The sequence below is a fragment of the Dromaius novaehollandiae genome, chromosome 12 (assembly GCF_036370855.1).
Source record: "Dromaius novaehollandiae isolate bDroNov1 chromosome 12, bDroNov1.hap1, whole genome shotgun sequence".
NCBI lineage: Eukaryota > Metazoa > Chordata > Aves > Casuariiformes > Dromaiidae > Dromaius > Dromaius novaehollandiae.
This window is the reverse complement of record NC_088109.1, coordinates 20,682,049-20,709,728: the sequence shown is the minus strand read 5'-3', so window position 1 is coordinate 20,709,728 and position 27,680 is coordinate 20,682,049. Positions and strand designations below refer to the sequence as shown.

Below are 27,680 nucleotides of genomic sequence, written 5' to 3'. Positions count from 1 at the left end.
GCTTTCATGCTTCCTTACAAAACCCGGGTAATCTACCTTCGCGCTGGAAGCTGAGATGTCATACGGCCTTTTCATTCCATCAGCAGGCTTTTAAGGGGCGAATAAAAAAAAATGCTCAGCTTTTGTGAGTTCTGGCAGTATTGAGAGTTAAAAGGAGAGATCCTGATTTTCTACCCAGCTGTCCCCGTTTGTGGCAGTTGGGTGCTGGCCAGCTCGCAAAGAAAAGTGCATATTCCTGGCAGAAGAGAGCTGGCGTTGCAAAGCTCAGGAACAACAGCTAGTCCTTGCTAATTGACCCCCTTCTTGGCAACTTCATCAAAGACGCTGAAGAATAAATAGGCTGTTGATTGAACTGTTTCCTCGTCCCCAGAGGTGGTCCCTCTTAGTCGGGGCTGAGGCATATTGTCGGGCTTGGGGGAAGAGGCTTGGAGAACTATTAGCCCATGCTCTCAGAGCGAACAAAGAGCTTTAATTTACTGTGCTGTCCATGTGACATCTGCCACAAGCGCCCAGCTTAGTGCCAAGATGGAAGCGCTTCAGTGCCCCTCCGTTGCCGCCTCCATCTGCAGCGGCTATCTACCCTTGCCCCAGAGTTTTGTGCTGCGATGTACTCTGCTGATACACGGGGTGCCCGTGCCAAGGCACTTCTGAGGGAAGAGTGGGAATATAACTCAGATGTAATCTGCAATAGTGGATTCTCATCAAAATGGAGCTTTGGAGCAGGAAAACACCTTCAAGGAAAGTCTGGATTCAGAAGCCAGGGCAGATGTTAACAGATCTGATGCCTGGATTCAGAAGCCAGGGCAGATGTTAACAGATCTGATGCATTCTTTACCTGGGAAAGTCATGTTGGTGCTTGTTCCTGCTGCTGCGAAGGCATGCAGAAATCCTGCAGAAATGAGGCATCCAAGTTTCAGCTGATTAATTAATGAAGTATACGAAGAGAAAATATTAACCATTTTATTGATGCCTATAAGTAGCTTCTTAAACTATTCCGCTAATCCTGAGACAAATTCCCATACTTTAATGCTTTTTTTTTGGTTCCAGACTGGGCCCAGAGTCCAAAATATTTGAACTTTCTGTAGGATGAGAAGTCCAGAAAAACTCTCATGAGTAAAAATACTTAGAAATATATTAACTGAACTACTTTGTTTTCAATCAGATCTGCGTTTAAACTTTGAGATCTAACAAATACCACACTGCTTCACAAAATTTATTGTGTGGCAGGAAGGATTTTGACTAATGATAGAGCAAAAACAGTAGTACAAGCCTTGCCTTTGGGCAAAGGCTTCCCTTCTGCAGCTGTTCAGGGCTTACCCTCTACTCAGCAAATAGAGTGAGTGTGTGGAAAATAAATATCAATACAGTGGCCTTGCTGCCCCGATAGTCACATGTCTCTGTAATGAGTTACAACATCAGTCCACATCACCGTCATGTGAGAGGACCTATAGTGTTATGTTGCTATGATGGCCAGATACGGGGAACGTAACGTGTTCTTGGGTAGTAAATACCTAACAGCGCTTTCCTTTTATTGAAACTAATGATCACATCCGTGATTCACTAGCAGTAACTCTGTGTCATCTTTGGTTTTAGTGATGAAAATACTAGAAAAGACTTGAAGACGCTGCCTGTCTTTCCTACCAAGACACTGCAGGAACATCCATCGCTTGCTTACTGGTGAGCTGTTATCTACTTTAAAATGTAAATCTTTGCTATAGATGATAATGGCAAGCTCAGTTTTTAAGAGTTTTGAAAACTGCTTTAAATGATTTTAGCCTATATTGTATAGGATGTGCAGTTATTGCTCATTTTCAGATGTTTCCAACTTGTAGAAGGTTACAGGTGACACCCAGGTCTAATGTAAATCCTACTGAAAGTTCGGTCGAATGAAATTGGTGAGTCAGACATTTCTGGATCAGAATTTGTGGGTACTGCGCAATGGAAAGAGCCAAAATCTAAACTGCAGCTAAGTCTGAGTTTTGTAAAGAGCACTTTACTTTTCAGCCATCAGTGTAGTAGTCCCTGAAACAGACGCAGGTCCAGTTTTGTGGCTTGAATCTGCTGTAAGAAACACAACATTTGGGATGAATCAACAATATTGTTTGCTTGTACTTGATGGCCCTTTGTACAAGTTCAACTCCCTCATTTGTTTCATTTCTAGACTTGATATATACTTGATGTATTTTTAGGTATGCTAGTACTTTTTCTTATGCCTTGCTTTTTCAAACCAATGCTGTTGTTTTTTTCTTTATCTTCGAGTATCTGACACTAAATGCATATTTTATTGCACATTCCAGTAGAACAAAATGTTGAAGGAGAAAAATATGAAGAAGTCTTTGCTGATAAGTCTATAGTTTTTCATCTATGAAATGTCTGAGGGAAAAAATATCCCAGAACGAAAGCGCTTCTGTTTCAACTTTTTCTGTCTTATATATGCAGCATTAGCTGTCTTTTGAAGTCTTGGTTCTTTAGAACCTGAAAATGAATTTATACAATTAGTACCATTATTCTGCAGCAGTATCTGCAGCAAAGCAGGCTGCTCTGAAATAGTTAATTAGACTCTGGAAGGCTGCATGCTATGCCGAGGATTAGACAGGTCCTTTCTGCTTAATGAAGGGTGGGAAACAAATCATTAAGAAACAGAATGTAAACTGGACTGAGAAATGTACAGAGAGACACTTCTCTGCATGCTGAGTAGGCATCTGGATTTCAACAAATGCTATCACATATGGAAAAAGTCACTGAGCCTCTAAATTGGTTTTTGTGCTTATTTTGCAGTGAGGATAGAGTAATTGAACATTATACACAAATTAAAGGTCTGACCAGAGGACAAGCCATTGTTCAGTGAGTATGGCACTTATTAATATGTGAAAATAGTATTTTTACCTTTTTTCCTTTTCGTTGAGAAGTGGTAACGCATGCTGTTTTGGTGGTTATTGCTTGCGAACTCTACCATTTGTATCTGTAGGAATTCTTTTTTTATTGAGTTGCATTTTAAAGTTAAATTACTTCAGACTTCACATTTCCCAGGTTTCCAGTTAAGGTGATATCTCCTCATTCAAAATACCTCAGATGTAAAAGAAATAATTAGAGCCTTGCTTTACTGGAGGAATCTTCTCCATACCCTGTTTGCTAGCTGTTAATTTTCTCCCTGAACTCTAAGGGCAAGTATTAACCTAAGTTCTGGAAGGAAAACAAATGCATGCTTGTTGAAAAGTCCAGATTTTAGTTTTCAAGAGATAAAGGTCTTCCAGGATGAATACAGAGCCCACGGAGGGTGGGATTTTTGGGGTTTTTTATTATTAATTGTATTGTACTTCCTATAGGCATCTGCACTGTGATGTTACAAACCAAGAAGTTTGAGATGATTTACATGATTGTATGGTACAGACAGCTTGTGGTTTTTCTCTCGTAGCTCAGTGACTGCACCTCCCTGTATAATTCAGAGACTTCTTTCAGTGGGAGCAGAGAATAAATTATCTGTTTGGTGGTTCACTGAATTGCCTCATGAGACAGTTGTACAACTGCACAAACCATTTTATTTGGACAGTATCCATTTTAACCAAAGCACCATAATGAAATAACTATAGGCAGGTCCTTCCCTCCAGTATTTTCTAGAAGGCTCGCATGTTCAGAAATTTTCTCTTGGTTCTGTGAACTTCTGATAAGAGAATTGAATGTTTTGTTGTATGAAAATTTTCCATTCACTTCATTTGGGCCGAAATGTCACATCTTTCCCCAGGCCTGGATGCTGAGATTTTTCTGAAAACATAGGCCTTTTAAGTCATTGAAAATATGCAAATGATAAATGACTTAACTCACATGTGTGTGAAAAAAATATGTTAATAGATATTATTCCCTCCAGAGAAACTCATCTGATACACTATAAATCTGTCTACAGGTACATGAAAGTGGTAGAAGCTTTGCCAACATATGGAGTCCATTACTATGGAGTAAAGGTTAGTAGATGTCTGTAGATAATGTGATTGCTTAGCTTATTACATGCGATTACGTTCCTAAAGGAGTAGTTTGACAATTCAGTACCCATCTATCAGCATTAAACCCCATGTTTTTCAAGCTCTATGCTTCCCCCCTGCCTTCAGTCATCTTTGAAACATTTTCAGAGAGCAGCAAAGCATTATGTGCTACAGATGACAGAAAGAAATCTTTGCTAAAACCTCCTGTAATCCTATCAGGAGCTAAATTCATATCAACTTAATTAAACTGGATATCACTTCTAGATTTTAAGCAGTTAATATTTTCTCCAGAGACACTGTTAATCAAGATTAGAAAAAAACCACAAAGTAGAAAAGACTGCTTCTAAGTGGCAGGTGATTAGTGTATGAATATGTGGGGGGAGAAATGCTGTACAACGGAGGAGTATTTTTGAAGAGTGATGGAAATATACCATTTATTCCAATTGTAATGCAGAGCTTGTGCAAAAGCGTTTTGTGCTGAAGAGCTCAGCAGAGCAAGTCTCCTTACTTTGACTCATGGCCATGGCAGCAGTACCTGAGAAGTAGCTGTTGTGCACTCTTCTCATGCAGCTGTCTCATGCCTGAGTTTAGTGGATACAGGCTTTGGTCAGATCTTTCTCTGTCCCATCTTCTTACCTCCTCGCAGCCACTCTTGCAATGAGTGACGACCATTTGTTTCAGCAGCACTGATGCTTTCTGTGCTCTTTGCAAAACCACTGCCTAGTTTCTTGCCTCTGACCAAGAAAGCAATAGAGGAAAGTTTCAATGTTCATCTTAGCAATCCATGTCATGTCAGTTTGGGGGGAAAAAAAGAAAGCTTTATCTACTCATACTTGCCATAGAATGAAATAGGGTGTAATCTCTGAACTGCTTAATTCTTAATTAGATCTTGGTTCATGTAGTCTTTCATTTCTCAGGATAAACAAGGAATCCCTTGGTGGCTTGGAATAAGTTATAAGGGAATAGGCCAATACGACCTACAGGACAAGGTCAAGCCCAGAAAAGTAAGTTTTGGGGGGTTTTTTGTTTGTTTTCTTTGAGGGGTGAGAGAGGGCATTGCATCTCAAAACATACATTTGTAAGCTATGGCTTATTAGACTGAGCAACAGTAAAAGATTTAGAGGCAGAAGGAGAATTCTGCTAATATGAACGCAGTAAAATTCTCCTGTCTTGTAGATAATGGAAACTCTAATTTGCCACCCCAAGCAACTCCCTTTGGGAGCTTTGGCTTATGTGTTTTTGACTTTGGTAGTTTCAGGACAGTCTGTTCAGGAATTTTGGCAACCTCCAGGGATAGCTATGAAGTATGAAGCAATTGAGTTCCTGCAAATCCCAAACTAAAGGCCTTGTACTCGAGCAGTGTTTCAGCTGGTATTAGTAGGTGTTCTTTTTGTGTGAAATGATAAAAGGATCAACTGATGTCCATGAAATTTGAGCAGATCTTTGTGGAACTGCAAGGCTGTTTAGGCAACTCTGTCTCCTTGATGCATGGCACTTTAAGGAGGGGGGGGATTGAGAGTAGATGCCAAATATTGGAGGCCGTTCTTTTCTGTGTCCATCCACCTTCTTTGCAGCATGTGTCCTGCAGAGTGAACTCTGCCAACACCCTCAGTTGTTGTTAAAACAAAGGGCAGAGGGTACTATATTCCACTGTTGGCTCCCTCAAAGTCATCCATCAGCGAGCCGTAACAGGCTCTTCTACTGGCAGTCTTGGAAATCCACCATGCAGCCCAAGCACATGGTGTTGGGAACTCATTCAGCTCTGTAGCTGAATAAGTCTCATTCAGGCAGGACTAAGCCCTGCAAGATTTTGAAGAGTCAGTTAACAGATTTGGCTGTGGAGAAGAGCCAGCACTTCACGTGCGGGAACGATGCTGTTGGATTCGATGTACCTGGTTTCTTTCTGGTCATGTCTTTGCTAGAATGTCTAAGCTGTGAAGAGATGGAGACGTGGGTTTTTGCTGATGTCCCTTCCTGGGAATGATTTGGGCAGGAATTCATACGAAGTGTGTGCTTCCTGCCAGGGAATTTTACATTTGCAAAATAATATTGAGTGTATTAGTGCCAAAAAACACGGCTTAATGTAACTTTCTTGTTAAGAGCAATTCCCCTTCAAGCTCCCAGCTTGATCTTGTTCTCATTTTCCAGACAGGCTGCAACTTGGTTTCCTTTGGTGTATTTATATATCTGTGTGTACAAAGTTGAACTCTTCAAGCTGTTCTCTTGCTTTGTTTAGTAAAGCACTTAATTTAGCCCCAGGTCTCTCTTACAATGCATGTTCCAAAATGACCGTGACATGAGGAACCCTAGAAGATCCAGTTACCGCAGCCATTGATCGTTCAAGGAGAGCATCAAGCAGCTCCTCCAGCTGCTGAGCGCTTTCCTGTATTTAGGCAATATCTACAAGATTTCCCATTCGGGTCAAACGCAGATCATTTTCTAGTCAAGGTTTCCAGCTGTGACCAGCAGCTCTCTCCAAGAAAATACACTCTGCCTGGCTAGAAGTGTTGCTGTACCAAGCACTTTTTTATGCTTGTGGGATTTCAGTTTACAACATCAGCCAGCAGATTAAGAAATTTTTTTTTTTTTTTTTTTTTTTTTTTTTTAGGTCAACAGGGCCAAGATACCAAGTCACACCCTGCTACAGTTACTTATGAGGCATTGCCTTTGAACACAGTGGGGACTGTGTTCAGAAAGATAAAATTAAAAAAAACCTCCAAAGGTCACTTCTGCAATGGAAGTGTTACGATGGTAGTATTTGTCTGCTTTACTGCAATTGTAATTAGACAACTGAGATTAGTGATCGAAGCGGAATGTGGAAGAGAGGAGCCTAAATGCAGAGGGAAGGTTTAATGTCAATATGCTGATTGAAACAGCAGGAATGGATATGGCCCTAGTGTGCTGATGGGTAGATTTGTCTCTGGTGCTGATAGGAGGGGACAAAAATTACCTGAGCCTCTCAGCTTTTTCTGAGTGCTGACTACTTTTAACTTGTGGCGAAATTTGCAGTCTCTTTATACAGAGGGTGTTTCGGGGTTTGAAACAAAGTGCGCTTTTAATATGATCCATGGAAGTAATTGGAATTAGATTGGTTCCCAGGGAGGAAAGAAGACGCTGGGTCTAGAGAGGTAGCCATGTACAGACTTAGCTTGTGGCTTAAGATGTTGAGACACTGCTGTTTATTTCAGTGTAGCCATAGTCTTGCTGCCTGTGCCAGGGCAGGCAGAAGTTTACTTTTAACCAGTATTGTTGTTTGTTTGTATTCATGAATGTATCAAAATATGTTTTGGAAGGAGAAGAGTCTTTATAGCTTGTCCAAATCTGTGAGGAGTCAGCAAGTACAGCCTTTTCCAAAGCAACAGGCAAGAGGGTGTAGATGTGTAAGTTATGACCACCTTCCTGAGCAGAAGTGCTGATTTTGCTAGATTTTAGAGAATTTTGTTGCTTTGCCCTTCTGGATGGAGCCAAACTCACGATTGCCATGTGCTGGTGTCATCCTGCTGTTTACACTGTGGATCAGAAGTGCTATTCTGTTTATCCTGAGCCATCTGGGAAAGGGAATCCTTATTGTGCTCCACTTTCCCAGTTAGTGATGTTTAAGTGCCTCTGATTAACCAAATAAAAGGGAAAGGCCGAGTCCAAATCTAACCAAGAACAAGCTGGGCTTTCTTGATTTGAAAGATACAAGTGATCGCTGGCTGCACAGACCTCTCTGATAGCAGCTGAAGCTGGAAAGCCGCTGAGTTTCGAGGTGAGGCTTTGCACAGAGCTGGTGCCTGCTCCCTGTGCTCTGGCAGGCTTCCAGCAAGGCGGTTTTATTCTGCCGCCTCTTGTCTTGCGTGCAGCATTCGGGGCTGCTGTCAGATAGCTGCATTTGTTTAATGTTGTTCAATGTGTTTGTGACAGGCATCTGTAAGGAACTAACTCTGTAGTCAGAGTTATATATATGTGTGTGTGTGTGTATGTGTATATATATATGTAATATATATATGTATAATGTGTGTGTGTATGTATATATATATATATATATATATATATATAAATAAAAAATAATGCACCGATTACTGCAGTATTAATTAATTCCCAACAAATACAAGTAACGTCCTGAAAAAGCAGACCCTTCTGGCTTTATCCAAGTAGGTCTTTAGGCAGAGAGGTCTGAATAGGAGCCTTGGAGCACAGCAGTTGTCCCAAGATGTTGCTGTTGGATGAACAGCAGCGTGAAGCCCAAGGTTGAAAACCCGTCACAGGAAACGACTCGCAAGGCAGAACTGGATGAAGCAATCTCTAGATATGTATCACCCAGCCTCACCAAAGTTTATGCATGTAACATCAATCATCTGTGAGCAGAACAGCTCGTTTGCCCATGGTGGAAAGGGCAGTTGGTAACTCGGGGCTGGACCAGGAGAACCTGCCGTGTGTGTGTTTGTGTATGGGTAGGCTTATTTTTTTTATTTGTCTTCTTTAACCCTTGTGAAGTCAGTGGGAATGCTCACATAAAAGCAGTTCTCCTGAAGAATGCTGGCTGGGGAGGTTTGAGTCCAGCTATTAATATTTTGCTGGTTGTCCTGAGGTGGTTCGAAGACAGGAGTTTTGTGGCTGTAAGTCACGGCTGGTGCCTTGCCCTGTGCAGGGTGAGGTTTCCAGCGGAGCAGCCCTGCATCTGACAGCTCACCCTGCCCTGCAAGCTACGGGCAGCCGAGAAAGCGCTTCACTCCAGGGCTGTAATAGACTGAAAATGGAGAATTATTTTTGTGACAGTTAGGAAAATCAGCTTTTTCTTCACAGATAAAAGCAGCGACTCCACACAGGTTGGAGGCTGCAATCAGTTGATTATAATCCTGAAGCCCTGTAGGGTGTAAAATAACCAGGTTTGTAACCCTTGTTCAGATTTCAGCTCAGACCTGGGATTAACTCTGTGGTCTTGCTGCTTTGTGAGCCTCTTCTCTCTTCGGTTCCAGTTAACACGGAGCGATGCCTCTGCTTGTTGCGGAGGGTGGGCTGCGTGGCATGCCACGGTCCCCTTCCCGAAGCTCTCCTGAATCAATTAGGAGATGCATCAAACGGGTCCCAGTGCCCAGAGCTTTGTATGCCGTTTTGAGCTGAATAAGCCTTCCTTTCATCTCTGCCCGTGTTCCTCCCACTGGTGAGATAAAGAATGCATTGTCCTGTTTGTGGGACGTACACTGAACTAATTTCATAATGTATACTGCATTCAGCCAGTATGTGGTGATACTCTGAGGAGTGGGAAATTTTAGAAGGCAGATTGCTTGCTTTCCGAACGACTTTGCTTTTTCTCCCACTTCATTGTGTTTTTATGGGCGGCTCCCTGGTGATAAATGAACTATAATGTCTGGAAAAAAAAATAATCTTGCTACGGTATTGTTTCAAATCTACAAGAATTTGAACTCTGATGCTGGTTGTCTTGAATACATTATGTTCTCAGAAATGTTTTTGTTAGAGTATGCTAGTTTTGAAGCGGATGATATTTATATCTTTCTTTTAATTCAGTGTACGCTATCTAAATGCTGATGCTGAAAGTTTCCTTTGCAGAACGTTTACTTAATGTAAATTTTCTGTCTCGCTTTGCTGAACTGTCCAGAACACAATAGCATTTGTACAGGGCTCTCAGCAGGCTGATCTGATTATGCAAAGATTTCTTTTACTGTGTTTATTTCTCACCAAGTAGAAGCCAGTGATTTAGACTTAATATACTCGGCTCACGTAATTATTTAAAGTAAACACAGAGCTGCTACAAGACTGCTCCGAAATTCAGTTCCTTCCAGATGTGCAGAAAGTTGTTTGAGCATCCCTTGTCTGGAAAAAAACACATTTTGTGACAATTCGATTGTTTGTTGCTGAGATATCTCTGCACCTTATTAATGACAGCGCTAGTGAGAACCTGGCAGGGAAGGGCCGTAATGCATTAGGAAAAAATGTGATTGAAGAAGAGATGTTTTTTTAGACCGCCGGCTTAATATGTAAGAGATGAAGGATGCCTCCAGGTGAGCTCTGCCAAGCTGTGCTGGCACCGGCGAGCAGCTGTCTGCCGCCTTCTGCCAGGAGCTGCTGCGTCTGAGCAGGCACGGCAGATTGGGTCTCCTGTCACCTCCTCCAGCACCTCCCTTGGCACCTCGGCACGTTAACCCCCGGAACAGTCCGGCTGACGTTAGTTTGCCGGATGGCAATCTGCAGCTGAGGGGTGCAGCCCAGGCCCTCTTCCAGCCTTGCTGGCGGGGCGGTAGTTGTCTCCTTCGGGGTGGGGTGCGTTCCTGTGGGCAGCGATCTCTTCTGTTTCCATGGTCCGAACTGCCGGATTTGTCTGCAGATTGCTGTTCGCAGCGAGTTACAGGGATGCTGGTTGCAGGTCGCACAAGATGCTTTGGAAGAGCCTCCTGAGGGGAGGGCTGCACGCGCTGCAGCACAGCGTGCACCTCCCGGCTGACCTACCGCGCGCTCCTCGCAGGGACAGCCGTGGAGCTGCGCCTTGGTGAGGCTGGGGGCAGTCGAGCCCTAGTCACAGCTCACTCCCAAGCCTTGAGTTTCACACTTCACCTCTTCAGATTTTCATTCCCTTGCAAAAGCAGCATCTGGCTTCCCAGAGGTGCTTTTCCTGGCGTGAGACTCTTTCCTTGCACCTTCCTCCAAGGAGGGGCTCTGCCAGCTCCCAGCCTGATGGGGCCGATCTTTGGAGCCAGCAAGCCTCAACTGTTGCTGTCGGGCCCAGACAGACTTGCAATTTATTCGAAACTGTGTGCAAGATTGGCCAGGTTTAAAAAACAAACAAAAAAACAAACTGCTTCTGTTATTAAGGTGTCCGATTATTTCCTTAAGCAGTTTGTGTCTGCTTTGGGTCTTGTTAGACTACAGTTGCAAGCTCTTTCTGTATGGGAAGAGGGTTAGGAGGGCAGTATCTTTGGGGGCTTTGTTTCTAGAGTATCTAGAACAGGATTGAAGCAGAAATGGGGGAAGCTTAAACCTTTCACATTCAGAAGTTGCAGCTGGGTGGTAAAGTCTGATTAATGCCTAGAGGTGTGTGATTAATGAGGCATAATCAGCTAGCTTTGCTCCTCTGCCTTTTCCAAAAAAAAAAAACAAAACAAAACAAAACAAAACAAACAGAGCAAAGCTTGACCAGGCCAAATTCTGGGTAGAGTCAAAAATGTGCTGAATGGGAGTTTTTCCTTGAGCATTTAAGGATCTGACAATCTAAATGGATGGGAGGTCTATTAAGAAAACATTCATTAGCTCAGGTGGACCTAATCATCTGGTTAAAGAGAACATATATTGCAAAACTTCCACAAAGACATTTTAATTATTCCTAATTGTACCTCCTGCCCTCAAAAACCAGTTTCAAGATTTTTTTTTTACAACTCTTTTGTCTTTTAATACACATGTAATTTAGGTGAAATTGAAATTAAGAATGATTTAGCTAGGATCTGAGGGAGTGGGAAAGCTCTGCGTGCGGTGACAGTTTCCTGAGTGTAGACCTTTGACCACAATTTAGAAAACAAATTTTATTTGAAGGACTTTATAGAACTTCAATTACTGTGATTTATTCCTTTTTTTCCTTGTTTATATTGGGAGGCCTTTTTTTCTTCTCGCCTTCATGAACCGAGAAATATTAGACAAGCTTGTTAATACATTCATTGGTGATTATTTTTAAATGCATCCGTATGAATGTTATCTGTCTACAACTTACTCTGAAACTCCTCAGTCATTCATCTTGGATTCATCTATGGAGAAAAATAACTTCAGGTGCTACTTCTGACTGCAGGAGAAGTTTGCCAGGTGAACTGATTGCTAAGAGCTTATGTTGTCCTTGGGTGAGATAGCTCAAGGAGATGGCACCTTTCCGTCCCTAAGAGCAAAAATGGGTCGGGTGCGCAGAACATAAAATGCTGCTTGCCCCGGTCTCCTGCTCGCTGCAGAAGGGGATCCGCAGCGGAGGCAATAGCCGTGGGAGCTGGCGTCTCCGAGCCCGCAGCGGTCCGGCTCCCGAGCGCCTTTGTGCTGAATGCAGCCAGCTGTGAAGGTGCTGGGAGCCCATCTGCTCCCCCAGCCGCTGCAGGGTGGGCAGAAACGGGGCAAAGCTCTGCCCATGTCCTGAGGCCGTTCCAGGCGGTTTCCCCAGACATGCAGAGGGGCTTTTTGTTTTCCTTCTCCACGTTGCACCAGGGCAGATGATCTGGCCTGGAGCAGGATCCCTGACGCATCCAGCCGCTGGCCGGGTGCTGGCGCGCGGCTCCTGGGGAACGTGGACCCCAGCACACTTGTTGCCTCTGGCAGGAGGCTCCTTGGGGACCGAGCTTGGGCTCTCCTCCTCCTTCCCCCTGCCTGCACCTGGGGCAGGTTCCCCTTCCTGCCTCCCCTCCCAGGGCTTCCCACCGGCAGCAGACGAAGCCTGGCAGGAGTGGGACGGGACGGGGCAGCCGTGCTCGCGGAGGCCTTGCTGGCAGCGTGCCCCTTATTTTTACGAGCGTGTGGCTGGCGGCGCAGGGCGATGCTGCCGGTAAAACCTGTTGGGTTTCCGAGGTGAGGTGCCACCGGCCAGGCCACCGCTGCTCCATGGAGCCCCTGGAAGTCGGGCTGCCCGCGCCCTGGCGAGCCCTCGGCGCTCTCAAGGCTCGCACCTCCGCGGTGCAGACCGCCACGGCTTTTTTTTTTTTCCTTTTCTTTTTTTCCTCCCTTGTTTCTGGGTTTCCTTCCTCTGGGGGAAAGGGTGGAACGGGGAGGCGTCGCGAGCGGGCGGGCGGGTGATGTCAGGCGTGTGTCACGGCGGGAGGCGAGGTCTGCGAAACCGGAGCCGCGCCGAGGCCAGCCGGCGCGGGGCCGCCCGCCGGGAGCCATGGGGCAGCTCGCTTTCATCCTCTGCCTCTTTTTAACGTCGCTCCTGCAACTTTTCCTTTTGGAATTAAGGACTCAGTGACAGGTAGGACGGACGGGGAGTTTGGGGCTGGGTAAGTGCTGTGAGCGTGCCTCTTCACGGGCGCAGCCTGTGCGGTGGAAATGAGGCGCGGTGGTACGGGTGGTTTGGGGCAGAAAGGGGACCTGGCCGGGCTTGGTCTGTGTTAGGGGGTGTTGGGTGTTGGAGTACCGCCGTATGCGTTGCTTAACATTCGGAGACACTGCGTTACCTCTGCGTTTCTTGAGAGCTGTACTTATTTCGGAGCTCAGCAAGAAGTACAGAAATTACACTTTTTGAAGTAGTGTGACAGACAAGTCACTTCTAGCATTAGACACTTTTAATACAAAGATAAGTTTACTTAGGCAGCACAGTAAAACAAACATAAATGGTCTTTTTTTAAAAAAAAAAAAACACTTATTGGTTTAGGTAAATGACACTTCCTATTACAACACTTTTCATAGAGCAGCAACTAACAAGAAGTTACGGCGCTAGAGAGGAAAGCTCTGACTAAATACACGGAAAGGTCCCTGAACAAGCAATGCCGGATTCCCCCCACCCCCCCGCCCCGCAAACATATGAACTGGGTTGTGTGTTATTTATGAGCCATTTGAAGAGCGTTTCAAACGAAGCATGGTGTGATATGTAGTTTTAGGGAACTCCAAGTTCTCCCGTAGCCGCGGTGCCTTGCCTTGCCTTGCCGCTGGAGGGGGGTCGTCCCCAGAGGGTGGCTGATTTGGGTACAGAGGGAGCAGGGTGAGGAGATCCGCAGGAAATCCTGATCTCGTGGGCGCCGCTGCCGGGCACAGGGATGCTACCTTCAGTGCGGTGCAAGAAAGCAGGGGTTTCCTTGGAGGAGCACGCGTTGTGAGTGGCCTCCACTCTAGCGAGTCTTTCTCCATGCGTGTTGTACCCTGTCCCAAAATGCCCAGCTGAACCCAGGCCTGGCGTTGCCAGAAGAGAGACGTGCTGCTTTCCCAGGCTGCTGCTGATCCCTGGGCTCCTTCTGGGGCTGACTGGGGGATGGAGACCATGGAAGTCTATGCAAATACTTTGGATTAGCTTTTTTGCATTTAGTCAGAGCAAAAAGGACTTTAGTCATACTCCCAAGGCAGATCTATTGGATAGGAACGTCTAGCAGTGAAATGAAATGTGCTGTTGATGGAAGCAGATGTTTTTCACAGGTGAAATCCAAAATCTGCAATTTGCAATGCATTGTTTGTAAGAGTAAGAACTTGCTTGAGGAGTATCCTGTGTATTTATATTTATGTGCTTATTTTTATTGATCTTATGAACGTAGTTATTGCTGAGTCTATGCCATAGCTACAGATTTAGAGGAACGGCAATTTGCTGGAATTGTATAACCAGGGGGAAATAAGTTGGTGATTTTTGGAGTTGACAGTGTTCTGCTTCTCCCCTCCAATTCTCCTAGCTATTTCAATGGAAGCAGCTGGAAAATCTCTATTTCCGTGAAAAGAAATTTGCTGTGGAAGTGCACGATCCCCGCAGGTAAGAGCAGCGGAGGCAGCTGTAACAGGGGGATGAATGTTTGCCCAGACTGGGTATTAGTCACTTCACATTAACTGGTGGAGATGGGAGGTTTCCTTATTGCACTGATTTCAACGTAGAACTGGGAGTTTGCTTTTTGCTTTGGGATACGGAGCCTGCTCCTGCGTCTGGTGGGGCTGAGTCAGGGCTATGGGTGATGGACGAGAAGCGGTTCAGGGATGTTGCTCAGGGAAGATCACAGCTGCGATGAGCAGTGGGGAGCGACTGGTGATGTTTGTACAGCTCTGGATGTCTCCCTTGCAAATAGTAGATGGTGCCCACCAAGGAAATTGGTGGAGTATAGGGAAAATCATGGCCAAATTCACGCCTTTTACAGAAGCTGGCTGCTCTGCTCTCCTTAGACGCCCATTGCAGAGAAGCAGCTGCAACGAGCCTGTGCAGCAGGCACCCCAGGAGCAGAGCCAGCAGCCCCTGGGCACGGCTTCCCTGCTCACGCTCTGCCCTTCCCCGGCTTGGCCGTAATGCTCCCCTCTCCTAGCCTTAGCCTTTGGGGGCCTGAAGGAGCGCTGCCGAGTAGGGTGGGAGCTCGCTGTCATCCTGCTTTTCCATGCCTTCACCTTGAGATCCCTTGCGCGAAGGATGGGCGTTTGCCCAGGCTGAATTTTGGACTCCACCTTCCTTCCCGCTTCCCCTGTTGCTGTCCTTGCCACTGGCAGAGGTGCTGAGGGCTCCCACTGTGCCCCTGAACAGGCAGAGATCCTCTGGCAATGTCCCCGGATCGCCCTGTCCAGTCTCCCTGGCTCCTTTCAGGATCCCACGGCCGTCTCTTCTCTTTCTAGATCTATAACTTACCCAGCCTTTGCCCTTTGGTCTCAGTAACACCTCAGTTACGCTGCTGAACTAACAGCCCAGCAGTTGCTTCTGCTCTGTGTTGCAAAACTCACCAGGGAGAGACTTTCCATTTATAAAAAGTTAGGAGGGAGGAGAGGCAGGAGCACCAGGGTGGTGGGGAGAAGGAAGGGCTTTCTCTTGAGCTTTCAGGTCTCTCAAATACAGGCCGTGAGCCTTGCCTGGCTAGGAGAAAGGTATTTGGGACTTGAAACTTCAAAGGCATGTCCTGAGATTGCATTTTTCTTCACCTCTTTAGAATTTCAGTGTCAAGAAGGACCTTTGGACAGAGCGGACTGGTAGTGCAAACCTGGTACGCAAACACTTCTCTGATCAAATCCATCTGGGTAATGGCAATCAGTCAACACCAGTTTTACTTGGACAGAAAGCAAAGCAAAGTAAGTTATAAGATATTTTTCTGTAAGCATAAGTTTTAACACCTTTTCTGTATATCCTTCAGTGTACGTTGTTCCAGAGATAAACTAGTCTCAAGAGAGAAAATACAAATTGTTTTTTGTCAGCTTTGAGCAGTCTATTAGCTACAGTATTGTTGTTTGATTCTTTTTAGCCTGCCTCCAATTAAGTGGTATGGAAATGTAATCACAGAAAAGGGAATTCCCATGTCGCGGTGTTTAATCTGCTTTTTCTTTTGTCTCTTTCTCATTTTCATTTTGAACACAGTGCAAATAATGAAGAGATTTTGAGTTTGGAGGTAATTCAGGCTGTGGGGGCTAGAGGGGGGAGAGGAATGTTAGGGCAGTGAAGTACACAGTAAGCTGCTGTGTGGTGGGCTTGCTTTAGCCCTTAATTTACTGGGAGATGAGGTGTGAAATGTCATCTTCTGTGACCCTGTGTTCTGAAGCTAATTAGAGGTAACTTGATGATGATGGACTTTTTTTTTTTTTTTTTTTTTTTTTTAAATTCCTTCAGGCAAAAATTCCTTCAGCTAGAAGTCTGGATGATATTGCCATGGATCTGACAGAGATGGGAACGCCAAAAGTTTCAAAACTAGGAACTATGGAGGCAAAAAACCAGCTTATTATGGCCAGCAATGGCAGTTTAATCTCATCAGGTAATATTTCATGTAAATACAAGGTAGTGAAGTGTCAGTACAGTGGGGCTTGTGTGCATTAAAGGGGAAAATGAGTCTGGCTAACCATAAATTCAGTGTTACGTGTGACAAACCTGTATTAGTTCTATATCTAAAACAATAATAACAGTTATATAACTAACCAATTTCCCTCCTCCCCCACCCCCAATCTAAATAAGGAGGTGAAATAATATTAAAGACAGGCATCCATATACTTTTGGTCCATCATTAATTTGATACCAGTTTATGAAATCATCAGTCCTTGAATTAAGTGCAAGTCTCATCAAAGTCCAAGGGAAATCTGATCCTAGCTAACTTTAAGCTCCTGTGCTAGGAATCGAATTGCCTTGAGCTCCCTCAGTAACAGGCAGAGAAAGAGAAATGCTTCCAAATAAAATTCAGATCCAGAGGGGACTTTGGATCTCTCCATTGACTATGAAGGAGGCCTAGGGGAAAATAAAAGCTTAGCTTGCCACGTAGACATGCCTATAGTTAAGTGAGGAGCCTCAGTGTCTGCATCAAATGTAAAATCAAAGCTATAATATTAATTAGATCATATATATGAAGATTATCCTATCTAATGATTCGCTTTATATTCTGAGTAGTGGGTTTGGGGATCTTATACTTGAAATTTAAGTGCCTGATTATATACCTAGGGGTGTTGGATAAGTGCAGACTTCATAAAACCCGCTTGCTGGATGACACAGGAGTTGGATATTGCATTTTGAAGAACACACAGTTTTGTTAGGTTAGACACCTTTGGGAAAATAGCCTACTTGACTGGTTCTTTCTTGCAGGAAGAAATAAAATGGCTTTTCCTTGCGAATTGTCTAATAAAGAGAGTGTATTTTTCAGGTTCTCAGGATTCAGAGGTCAGTGAAGAACAAAAGAAGGAGAAAATTATGGAACTAAAGAAGAAAGAAAAACTCCTTCAAGAAAAACTGCTTCAGAAAGTTGAGGAGCTGAAGAAAATCTGCCTGCGAGAGGCGGTGAGAACTGCACCTTATGCTGTGGTGGAGGTGGGTGAGAGCCCTCCTCTCCCCCTGGACCTTCACCTGGAGCCCTTTGTATTCCCCAGGAGCTGACAGGCAAGATGCCGAAGGAGTATCCTCTGAGTGCTGGAGAGGAGCCTCCGCAGGTCAGAAGACGTGTTGGCACAGCATTCAAGTTGGACGACAACCTGCTCCCTAGTGAAGAGGTGGGTACTGCAGTTAATGTTTTTTCAGCAAAGGTGGGGTAGCCAGACTGGTGGCCAAAGCCACTTCTAAATAATTCAACTCTTTCCTGATTGTTTTGTGTCCCTGATTTATCTATTCAAGAAGAGGCAGCTAGGACAGTCACATGCATATGCTGGGAAACTTAGACAGGGTACCATCCTTATTTCAGGCATGCCCCCTTTGAATTGGCCAGAAAGATGGCCATATCAAAAAGCCTGAATATCACCTCACTTGACCCCCTGATTTGACTCTGCTACTTGAATGTTAATGGAAATTTTGCTGCTAATTAGAGAAGAGCGGGTTCATAATGCAGTTTGGCAATCTATGACTATGAGCTTGCTTTTCTTCTAAAGTGCTGATTTGTGGAGTGTTGAGATTGTGCTTGAACCAAGTGTGTGACTGGGGTGTGCTGTTCCCCTTACAAAATCATCTGTCCATGAGCACAGGAGATAACTCCGCGTGACAGTAGGAGGAGGTTTATCTCTGGATTAATGCAAGTTCCACCTAAGTAAAAGCTCTCTCTGTTGCTCAAGAAGCTAATAGGAAGTTTGCTGGCAGAGACTGACTCAGGAGATAGGCTAATTCAGATATATGCCAGTTTCTGGACACATACCATTCCCTCCTGTTCCTTAGGAGATCTGTTCACTAACTCTGTTACCCAAGTGGTAAGTCGGTATTGGGCACTTTGCACCTGTCTTTCACCAAAACTCGCTGCCCTGGCTTACAGTACTGGTATAATCTATGCCTGCAGCAAACTGATTTATGTAGACTGCTAAATGCTATTGAAAAAAATCCCACTGACAAGATTTAACAACGCATTGCTTAGCACTTCTGCAGTGCCTTTTATCTGAGCAGCTCGAAATTGTTTACAAACAATTAATTAAAGCCTCCAACTGCCTGCTATGTAGTTATGATGATATCAATTTCCATTTTTATTTTTTGTAAGGTAGAGATTTCGATCAAATGTTTTCAGGCTTTGTCTTGGAGCAGAAGGTTTAGCAGCCTGCCACTTGGCTTGTTTAACAGATGGACCTAAACTTGAATTTAGATCTCTAACTTATGTCAGCTAGGCTTGAGAGCTTTGGACCTTTCTCAGAAGATCTCATAATCGTGTGTTAGTTGTAGAAATGAGATCTAAGGATTTTTTATATGCCAAGCTTGTCTTGTGTATGAACTTTGGAATTTCTGTGGTTTGTGCTCAAAATTTTACTTCTTTATCACAGAGATATGTCTTTCCATAACCTTAGATAATATCTACCCTCGGTACAAGCAAATAACTGATCTCATGAATTTGCAGGATCCCACCTTGCAGGACTTGGAGAGCAATTTTATCATACAGCAAAAGCTGGTGGAAGCTGCAAAGAAACTTGCCAGTGAGCCAGACTTGTGCAAAAATGTGAAGAAGAAAAGAAAGCAAGAATATGCCGATGCTGTAAAAAAGCTTCAAGAGATAGAAAATTCCATAAATGAATATAGAATCAAGTGTGGCAAAAAACCAACCCAGAAATCAACTTTTACTCTACCAGGTAAACAAGAGAATTCCCCGTCTTCAGATGATAAAAGAAAGAAAAAGTTATTTGGTTCACTTAAGTTTTGTTTACACCACCTCTCTGTGATTTTTATCTCCTCTGTGGCAGTTAAATAAGAAAAAAAGATCCAATTGCTGCAGCTGATACAAGTGCACTGTTTATAGGCTGTGGGCAGAATAGACAGCAGTTTTAGAAACAAGTGCAGACATGTTGCAGCATCAGGTACAGACCAAAGAATGCTATGCATGGAAAGACTGCCAGGAGCATCTCAGTCGAAACTGGTGTGGTATCTTAATTCCTAGCGTATTGACTGTAGTTGTATTTCTAGCCTGCCACACGCAAGATCTTTCTCCCTTTCCTTCTGCAATGCTGCAGTCCTAACAAAACTAGAATGCATGAATTTTTTTACGGGATCAAGGAAATGGGGACCAAAGACTTTGTTTCACAACTGAAAATTACTGATTTCCAGCAAGACAAGCAAAGCTCAAGAGATTAGGAATGTGAACTGTGTTGTACAGATGTTTTGCTAAATCTATTTGCCAGTGATGATCACAATGAAAACAGATAGCCTTGGCGTCTCCATTCTCAAAAAGTAATCTTCCTGAGGGAGGTGATGTTGTAACTTCTTCATAGGATAAAGCATAGAAACTTGCTAGTATCCAAGCTAAGTGAAGGAATTTGGGAGTAGTAAAAACTCACAGGTGTTGCATGCCCTTCTAGTTTCTGTTGTGCTTAATGGTTTCAGAACATGTTTTACTTTTCCCTCTCAGGGAAAATAGATATGGATAATTGTTAACTGATTCCTTTGCATCCTCTGTCCCAGAGGAAGTGCTCTTTCGTGAGGTTCTTGGAGGGGTTTTCCTGGGAACTGCCAAGTGGGAAAGAAGATGCAAGATTTTTCTACTGTTCATATTGACACCCTCTCAGTGACCCTTGGTGGGATGGTAGCATTTGTTCTACCTCTTGGGCTTTGAGCTGAGAGCCCTTGCCAATATACATTTTCCCTGGAAGAGACTTTTCTGTGCGCTGCCTCTGTTTCTGCTGGGAAACCCTTGGTGTCCAGTTCCCTTTCAGAATTGGGTTTGAATTCTCATCCAGCACAAAATGCAGCAGCACAGGACTATCCACTGTCACAAAGTTCTTATTCTGAAATGTTGATGATTGCTCTTTAATGTGGCCCAGCTAGTTGCTGATTGACAGAGATGAGGAAAACATCTGTTTTTCCAGCCTCTTGCTCACCAATTTAGGTATTAGTTGTGGGAGTTCCTGCAGTACCTGGGACAAGTGCTGTGTAGTAATAACACAGGAAGTTACTGAAGGCCAGTAAATAGCGAGAACCCTGTGAGACATCGTCTGTGTACAATGACCACTGTTTGCACAAAGCTTTTTGTACCATTGTGCAAAACAAGGAACTTGGGAGTTGGGTATGCAGCCTTCAGTCCTTATGCAAGTACCACTTAGCCCGTCAATTTGCACCGTCTGATTCATGACATCCTTGTTTGCTTCCTGAGACAAACGGGACATAGCCAGGAGGTGCTGGACTCTGTGCGTCAGGAGGGTCTCTCTTCCTGTCAGTAAGGACTGCAAGGCAGCATGTATTTAGCCAGCAGTAAGTTAGCTAGTTCCCTTCCAGTTTCCGACTCCTGCAATAGCAGTGTGTATTTGTTAATGTATCCTGAAGCAAAGCTGTCATCTGCTTCAAGTTCAATAACTGATTTTACATGTAGCCTTTTGACCATTGCTGACTGTGCTTGCAGACTTGAGGCAGAGGGTTTCAGAGAGCTGAGCAGTGGTGAGTCAGTTGCAGCTGTGAATTTGGGGAATGGCTTGTTGGAAGTGACAGGTTAAATAGTAGCACTGATTTATCAAACTATAGCTATCTTCGTTCCAGCCCCCAAGGGATGGGAGATGAAGCATGTGCTGGACTCTGTCCTGCTCTACATATTCCACTCTTCCTTTGCCTTGCATCCTCTGTATCTCAAAGGCTTTCTTAGCTTTTTGCAGGACATGGGAATTGCACAGATTTAGGATTTAAATTCAGAGCACCCATGTATGTCAGCATGGCAGAGCACCTGTAAATCCAGCCGTGTAGCTTTAGGCTGGGGTGTTGTTTTCTTTTTTTTGGCTAGGTAGGTTTTTTCCCTCCTTACACTAAGCCCAATTCCATATTCTACCATCACTTGATCAAATGCAGGTGAATAAGTTCCCCGGAAACTTTTTTCCAGTGTCAGGTTGCAAGTGGAGCTGCAACCCATCCTCAGTGGTCTGACAGGTGCCTTGGGGCAGGGGCCAGTCCTGATGTTATCTTGTTCTTGAAGAACTTCTTTATTTAACAAATTCTTGTGACCAAACCTTTGCTTGCAAAAAAGCACCGCAGCAAGGAGCGATGTGTGTTCTGTATGCTCAGCATGGCTGGTGGAAAAAGCAAGTGTGATATGCAAGCTGCCACTGTCTTTGGTAGCTTTTCTCTCTCACAGGTGGAAGTCTTTATAGACTTTTTATCCCACCAGCTTTTTGTCTTGCCAGTAACTGCCTAGGAACAGATTTCACTCTGGGTTAATTCTCTCTAACTGAGGTGCTCCTGTTTATCGCCAGCTTGATTTCTCTTCCTCTGGTCTGTTCCAAACCTTAGCAAGGACAGGCCATTCCTGGGCATAAGTGGTAGCTGTAACATCAAGGCAAGAGGACAGACACTTACAATAAAGCCCTATGAATAAATAACAAAACATAAAAGAAACAGAAAAAGATTGCAATATCTGTATAGCAGATACTGCTCTCTGTGCTGCTGGAATTTGGAATAACTTGATTGAAATCAGTGGAACTATTCCAAACTGATATTAATTTAGTTGAAACAGAACTTGTATGCTGATAAAACGTTCAAAAATGAGTTCAGTGCCAAATCTCAAAAATCATGTAGTGCCTACCTGGTGGGATTTCAGGCCTGCCTAAGGAGGTTAGATGCTAGCAGCCAAGGTCTACGTGTGTGGGGGGGCACCTAAATCCTACTGAAGCACCAAAATGCCCTGTGGGATCTCTTGGAAGTTAGTTGGAAAATACCTTTGTAAATCTTGGCCTTACTTCCACTGCAGCTGAAAAGTCTCTTTGATAGTGGAGGTAGCTTTGATAAGTAGATTGTCTGCAGAACTGCAACGGAAACAAATAAGACCTGATAGTACTGCAAAGCAGGACTGTCGAAGGCTAAAGCATACAGATTGCAGCATTGCAAGTATCAGCTGGCTCCAAAGTTTTAGAAAATAAACTGTATGTGATATTTGGAAATTAGTGACGAGTCTCCTGTGTTTAAAGCCTTTGTTTTCATTTGCAGATGATATAATCCCATCTGAAAGCAGCTCTCTGTCTGATACAACAACCTATGATGATGGTATGTTTGTTATCCTTTTTATGAAGTGCATCTGTTCAGATGTATTATTTTGGCTGACTTAATATCCTTTAGCCTGCTATTTTATTGTGTCTTTCCATGACTCATTATTTCATATGAGAGCAAGAAAAGAGCTTAGATATAAGTCTGTCTTCATAATGGTTTAGTTATTGAAAGTTTCTGCTTCATCAGCTGATTTGAGTCTTCTTCAGAGGAGATAGTTGTAGTGTGATTAACTTGTGAGATGAGGGCAGTGTGCCTTTACAAGCAAATACTTTGTCCCTAGTACCTGAGCAGAGGCAGACGAACAGCTGGAGGAGTTACAAACAGGGAGGAAATGCCTGACCCATCTGTCCTCACACCTACTAAATCTTACAAAAAATTAGGATATGCAGAAACATTAATGATCTGTTTACATTCATCTGTTACCTAGTGAGCTGCATCTTGCATGGGTATGGTGTTTGCTTAGCTTACTCATTTCACACACACCCACCCACAGGCGCACACACACAAGCACACCCTGTTCTTCAAGGTGGAAAGGACTTGGCCTGCCTCTCCCTTAACTGGCTAATCATCATTTGGGGACAAACATTAACTAAATTATTACTCACTTTTCAGTTAGGGCCTGATTCTGATCTCGCTTTGTCCCAGTTTTAGACTTGTATAAACTACCTGGCCCTTTAAAATGGAGTTACACCTGATTCTTGTTTGTGCAAGTAGAAGAGCCAGGGCTTTGCCTTGTGAACACGTTCTCTGTGATGCTCAGCCTGCATTTGTATGTATTTGTTGGAGTTTCCTGTTGGCTCTGATGGGATCTGGATAGTGCCCTAAGCAAAGTGAGAACAAGGATCAAACACCAGCCCCTTCACAACTGTCTTCAGCCAAATTTGTCTGTCAGTGTCTTTGCTCGTTCAGTTGTCTTTGAAGTCACCCCCTTTTTAGGTGGTTTTTCAAAACTAATTCTTAAAATGCCATTTTCAACTGAAGTGCTGAACGGTGAGGAAAGGGAATTGGCTTTTGCAGAAGCTGAACATGCCTGCTCAGCTCTAGGAGGGATAGAGCTGCAAACAGGTGCTTTCCCAAGGAAGCTCCACTTTGTGATCTGGCAAACCTCCAAGCAGAAATCTTTGTAGCAGTTAATACTGCGAAAATCTGCAGTAGCCTTCGTGATGCCCCTTCTGCATGGAGAGCTTGGTGCAGGCATATATGGGAGAACCTCTCCGGTGTCAGAACTTTTGTCCTTGTCTCCACAGTGCAGAGCATTTCTACTCAGAGGCCATGGATTTGCATACGGGGCAAAAATATGTAAGATTTTGCTAACAAAATACATGTTGCTTTCCAACAGCCAGTGAGTCCCTTACTGTGCCAGCACAAAGAACCAGCTCTGCACAGCTTTCTCCAAGGCTTCCTCCACCCAAGTCCCTCGGGGTGGAGAGAATTCATCTCAGAAAGTCATCCATAAATGAGCAGCTCTTCGAATCCAGACATACCAGGTATCATATGTCTTGGTGTCGCCATGTTCTCTGCATAGTTGGCATGAGCTTGGTTTTGTCCGTGTCATGACTTCCAAAAGGCACTCTGGAGGAGTCTACTGCCTTTGCACTCCTCTCTGATAAAGAATTTTGTGATTGTAGTGGCTAAATTTCCTGCTTAGTAATACAGTTATCTGTGTACAAGTAGTCTTTGGTCTCTGTGAAACTGGAGGGTAGCGTAAGCTTTGTGAAGAAGTTTGAGACGAGTGAGAAGTTTAGTATCAAGGGCTGCCTTTAAAGAATTGCTCATGCCCACTGGTACGTGAACCCTTTCCCTCTGTTGTTGTGGTTTGTTTTCAGTATCAATTAAACAACTTGTAATTTTCCTGATGACTTTGTTTAATTGCTTAGGTAACACTGAACCATATCCATCCCTCCTGATTGTATCAGTATTTCAGGGGATACATTGTCAAAACATACAGAATTCACACAAGCCTTGATGGCAATTTCTCCATGTAGGAATAGAATTATTGGGATTCAGCCCACTACCATCATTAATGCCAGCTGCAGTAAATGGCTGAGGTGCCTATATATATCCACAGGACTGGGCTTTTTCTGTGCCAGAAGAGCAGTTCTGTGGAGCACATGGTTACCGGTAGATCTACTGATGCATGATCATATAATATGGGTCTGATTTAGTGCTAGTTGTTCTCAGTGTGAGGACTCCAGCTGATCTCAGTGTCTCTTACTGTCTTTTATGAAGTGCATGATCAGGCCTTTGAAGGCATGCTTAAAAATTTTTGACATTTTGGGCAATATCATGCCTTTGCATTTTTCTCAGCAATCCCTCAAGATAAGCAGAAGAATCCTCTGCATCAGGCTCTGAGGTTGAATTATAGCCAGATGTAACTTTGTGTTTTATTTTTAAATTGCATCTGTGTTACCTTTTCTGACTCTTCTGCTTCATCTTTTAGCAGCAGCTATTCCTACAGGTCATGCTGCGAGGACCTTCTTTGCTGTGTCACCTCTTGAACTGCAAGAGGCAGTTAAATTTTTCTTGTTTTAAAAATACTGTTGTTTACATGGGAAGTATATTCAGTTAGGCTTTTACCTGCTTTTTCTGCCCTTGGGGTTTTTTTTTATTTTTTTCTTAAAGACTCAGGGTGCATGTATTATCACTGTGCTGTGACTTGCATTGCATTTAACCTAATTGGGTTTCTCTCCTTTCCCTTACAGGGACTCACTTTCGACTCACAGTAGTCCTTACCGAACTCTGGAACGACCGCCGCAGCCCCATGGAGGGAGAAGCATGCCTACGACACCCGTGCTTACACGCAATGCCTACAGTAGCAGCCACTTACAGTAAGGGGGCTTTATTTTGAGTGCAATGTCCACTTTAGGCCACAAAAGAATAAAAGCAAATGGTGTGAAGAGGATGAGGGGTCCTGTGCTGTGCAACTCTCCCTATAGCAGGGTCAGGCTCTCGAAATGTCTGCCTTGGATATTTGAAACACAAGGTTAGTGTCAATCAGCCATCATCTGCTGGCACAGTCCTGCGCCAGCTTTGTGACATGCAAGCAAGAGCACTTGCACAAGTACAAACACCGTCAGTGATCTCTCTCCCCACTCCACCCTCCCCAGCTCCGCAAAAAAAAGCAGAAAACTTGCTCATGAGCTGACAGATGTCTTCTCTGGATTAAGTTCCTACAAGCCGCCTGAAAAATAAGTGGACAGATAGAGGGGAGAGATCCAAATTAGTGCCTGTATTGGGGGGGAGAGCTGCAACACACACTCAAGTACTTTGTTAGGCAGCCAAGAATCCATCCTGGCGGAGGAGAGATGCTATAAATGTTATAATGTTGTAAAGAGCTCATGCTTTACTTGGCTGGGGTAATCCAACCATGAGACACAGAGCTGCAGGAAACCCAGCTTCCTATGTTTTGCTCCTTGCTCAGATACTTACACAGATAGTACATGCTAAAGTGAGATCCCTTGTGTAAATCGTTGCTAAAATGTGGTTTGTGTGCTTTCCTGTGTATGTCACTGTCACAGATTAACTTGCTCACCATGATGAATTTTTATCTGAGAAATCTCCTACCATTGCAGCAAATGTAAAATTCAGCCAAGCTGAATTTCTTGCAGTGCGGATACTTTTATCTAGACTGATTCTGTGTTATGCTTTGCTTGGGGAAGAAGCCTGTCAGACTCCTCGCACGCACACTTTCCAGTTGTCTGTGCATGTTTGCTTGTGCATGTTTGCTTGTGACATTAACCAACCTACATCTGTGTTTCAGGCCAGACGCCTCCCCCCACCACTGCAGGCAGCGCAGTGGAAGTCTGGAGTCCCAAACCCACCTGCTGTCCGACACCCCTGGCGAAAAGCCAGCCTTCTCCCTCTCAAAATCGCAGCGAAGCAGCAGCACGGAAATCCTAGATGATGGGTCATCCTACACTAGCCAGTCCAGTGCAGAATATTACTGTGTGACACCTACGCCCAATCCATATTATACTACGCAGACACTTGACAACAGGACCAGGGGTCGAAGACGGTCAAAGAAACAAAACATTTCTGCTGCAAATTCAGGAAGTATGCCAAATCTTGCCCAGAAGGATGTCCGGAATGGTGTCTACCACAAAAGTCAGGAACAGCCTTCCTCTAGTTACTATATTTCTGGATATTCCACTTACACTGAACCTGACATTTATTACAACGGAGGATATGTTTATGAGAGTGATACAGAGGGACAGTATAGTGTCAATCCTTCATATCGCTCATCGGCACATTATGGATATGACCGTTACAGGGAACTCAGGTCTTACCATGAGGACGAAGTGGACAGAGTACCGCACAACCCATATGCAACCCTAAGGCTTCCAAGGAAGCAAGTTGCTAAAACGGAGCATATAACCAAAAACATTCACAAGGCCTTAGTAGCAGAGCATCTCCGCGGTTGGTACCAACGTGCCTCCAGTCAAAAGGAACAGGGTCACAGCCTGCAGGCAGGCTTTGAGTCTGACAGAGGATCTCAAAGGAGTTTGGGCTTTGCTGGTCTGCAAGTTCCCTGCTCTCCTAGCAGTCGGGTTTCTTCTTTTTCTTCAGGTAATGCCTGATTTGCTCTGTGCCAAGTGTTTTGTACGTCCCTTCTGTGTATCAAATTCTTTTTTCCTCGCTGCCTCAGTGAAGTCAGCAGGGTCTAATCAGTGCTAGAGCTCTGTCCTGAAAGGTAGACGTGCAGTTAACTAGGATTTCTGTTGTTGTTCTTCTGTGCTTGGGAGGAGAGTCTTTCTCTGAGGATCTACCTGGTGGAGGCGAAGAAGTCTCCCTTGCTGGGTGAGATACTAGCCCAGAGCTCAGCAGTACGGTCCCTGAACTAGTTGGTATTGCAAGGCTCCTGTTGTTCCCTGATGCAGTGCTTCTGGGAAGAGCGCTGTGAGTTACCCACCCAGGTAGAGGTCATTTACACAGCACGTTCAAAGGTCATGGTCTCAGAGAGGAGTATTTTCTGCAAATCTCTTGCCAACTAATGCAATCAGCTACTTTTTATAGTCTGGTTCGGGTTCGCATTTTATTACGGGTGTACCTGATGCCCTTCGGTAGAAACTACGGTAAAAATACCATGCTGTGTTTGTGATCTATCAGGACCATCATCTGCCTGGGAGTCAAGTAGGTCCATATCCTGACAGCCCACACCCCTGCATAGTCTAAAGACTTTT

The 27,680-nt window shown here is 44.2% G+C and overlaps 1 protein-coding gene across 6 annotated transcripts in view; it reads left to right on the top strand.

The window, feature by feature from the left end:
• The window catches only part of FRMD4B (FERM domain containing 4B), a 147,200-nt gene that overhangs the window by 115,651 nt on the left and 3,869 nt on the right, over nucleotides 1-27,680 (top strand). For all 6 annotated transcript variants that reach the window (XM_064519183.1, XM_064519182.1, XM_026110713.2 and 3 more), the window contains 14 exons: nucleotides 1,594-1,677; nucleotides 2,779-2,844; nucleotides 3,902-3,959; nucleotides 4,895-4,981; nucleotides 14,315-14,391; nucleotides 15,539-15,677; nucleotides 16,210-16,351; nucleotides 17,225-17,358; nucleotides 17,448-17,567; nucleotides 18,884-19,112; nucleotides 22,441-22,497; nucleotides 23,840-23,987; nucleotides 25,203-25,328; nucleotides 26,261-27,066. In XM_064519183.1, the coding sequence (XP_064375253.1) occupies nucleotides 1,594-1,677; nucleotides 2,779-2,844; nucleotides 3,902-3,959; nucleotides 4,895-4,981; nucleotides 14,315-14,391; nucleotides 15,539-15,677; nucleotides 16,210-16,351; nucleotides 17,225-17,358; nucleotides 17,448-17,567; nucleotides 18,884-19,112; nucleotides 22,441-22,497; nucleotides 23,840-23,987; nucleotides 25,203-25,328; nucleotides 26,261-27,066 (2,273 nt within the window). The remainder of the gene's footprint in view (nucleotides 1-1,593; nucleotides 1,678-2,778; nucleotides 2,845-3,901; nucleotides 3,960-4,894; nucleotides 4,982-14,314; nucleotides 14,392-15,538; nucleotides 15,678-16,209; nucleotides 16,352-17,224; nucleotides 17,359-17,447; nucleotides 17,568-18,883; nucleotides 19,113-22,440; nucleotides 22,498-23,839; nucleotides 23,988-25,202; nucleotides 25,329-26,260; nucleotides 27,067-27,680) is intronic.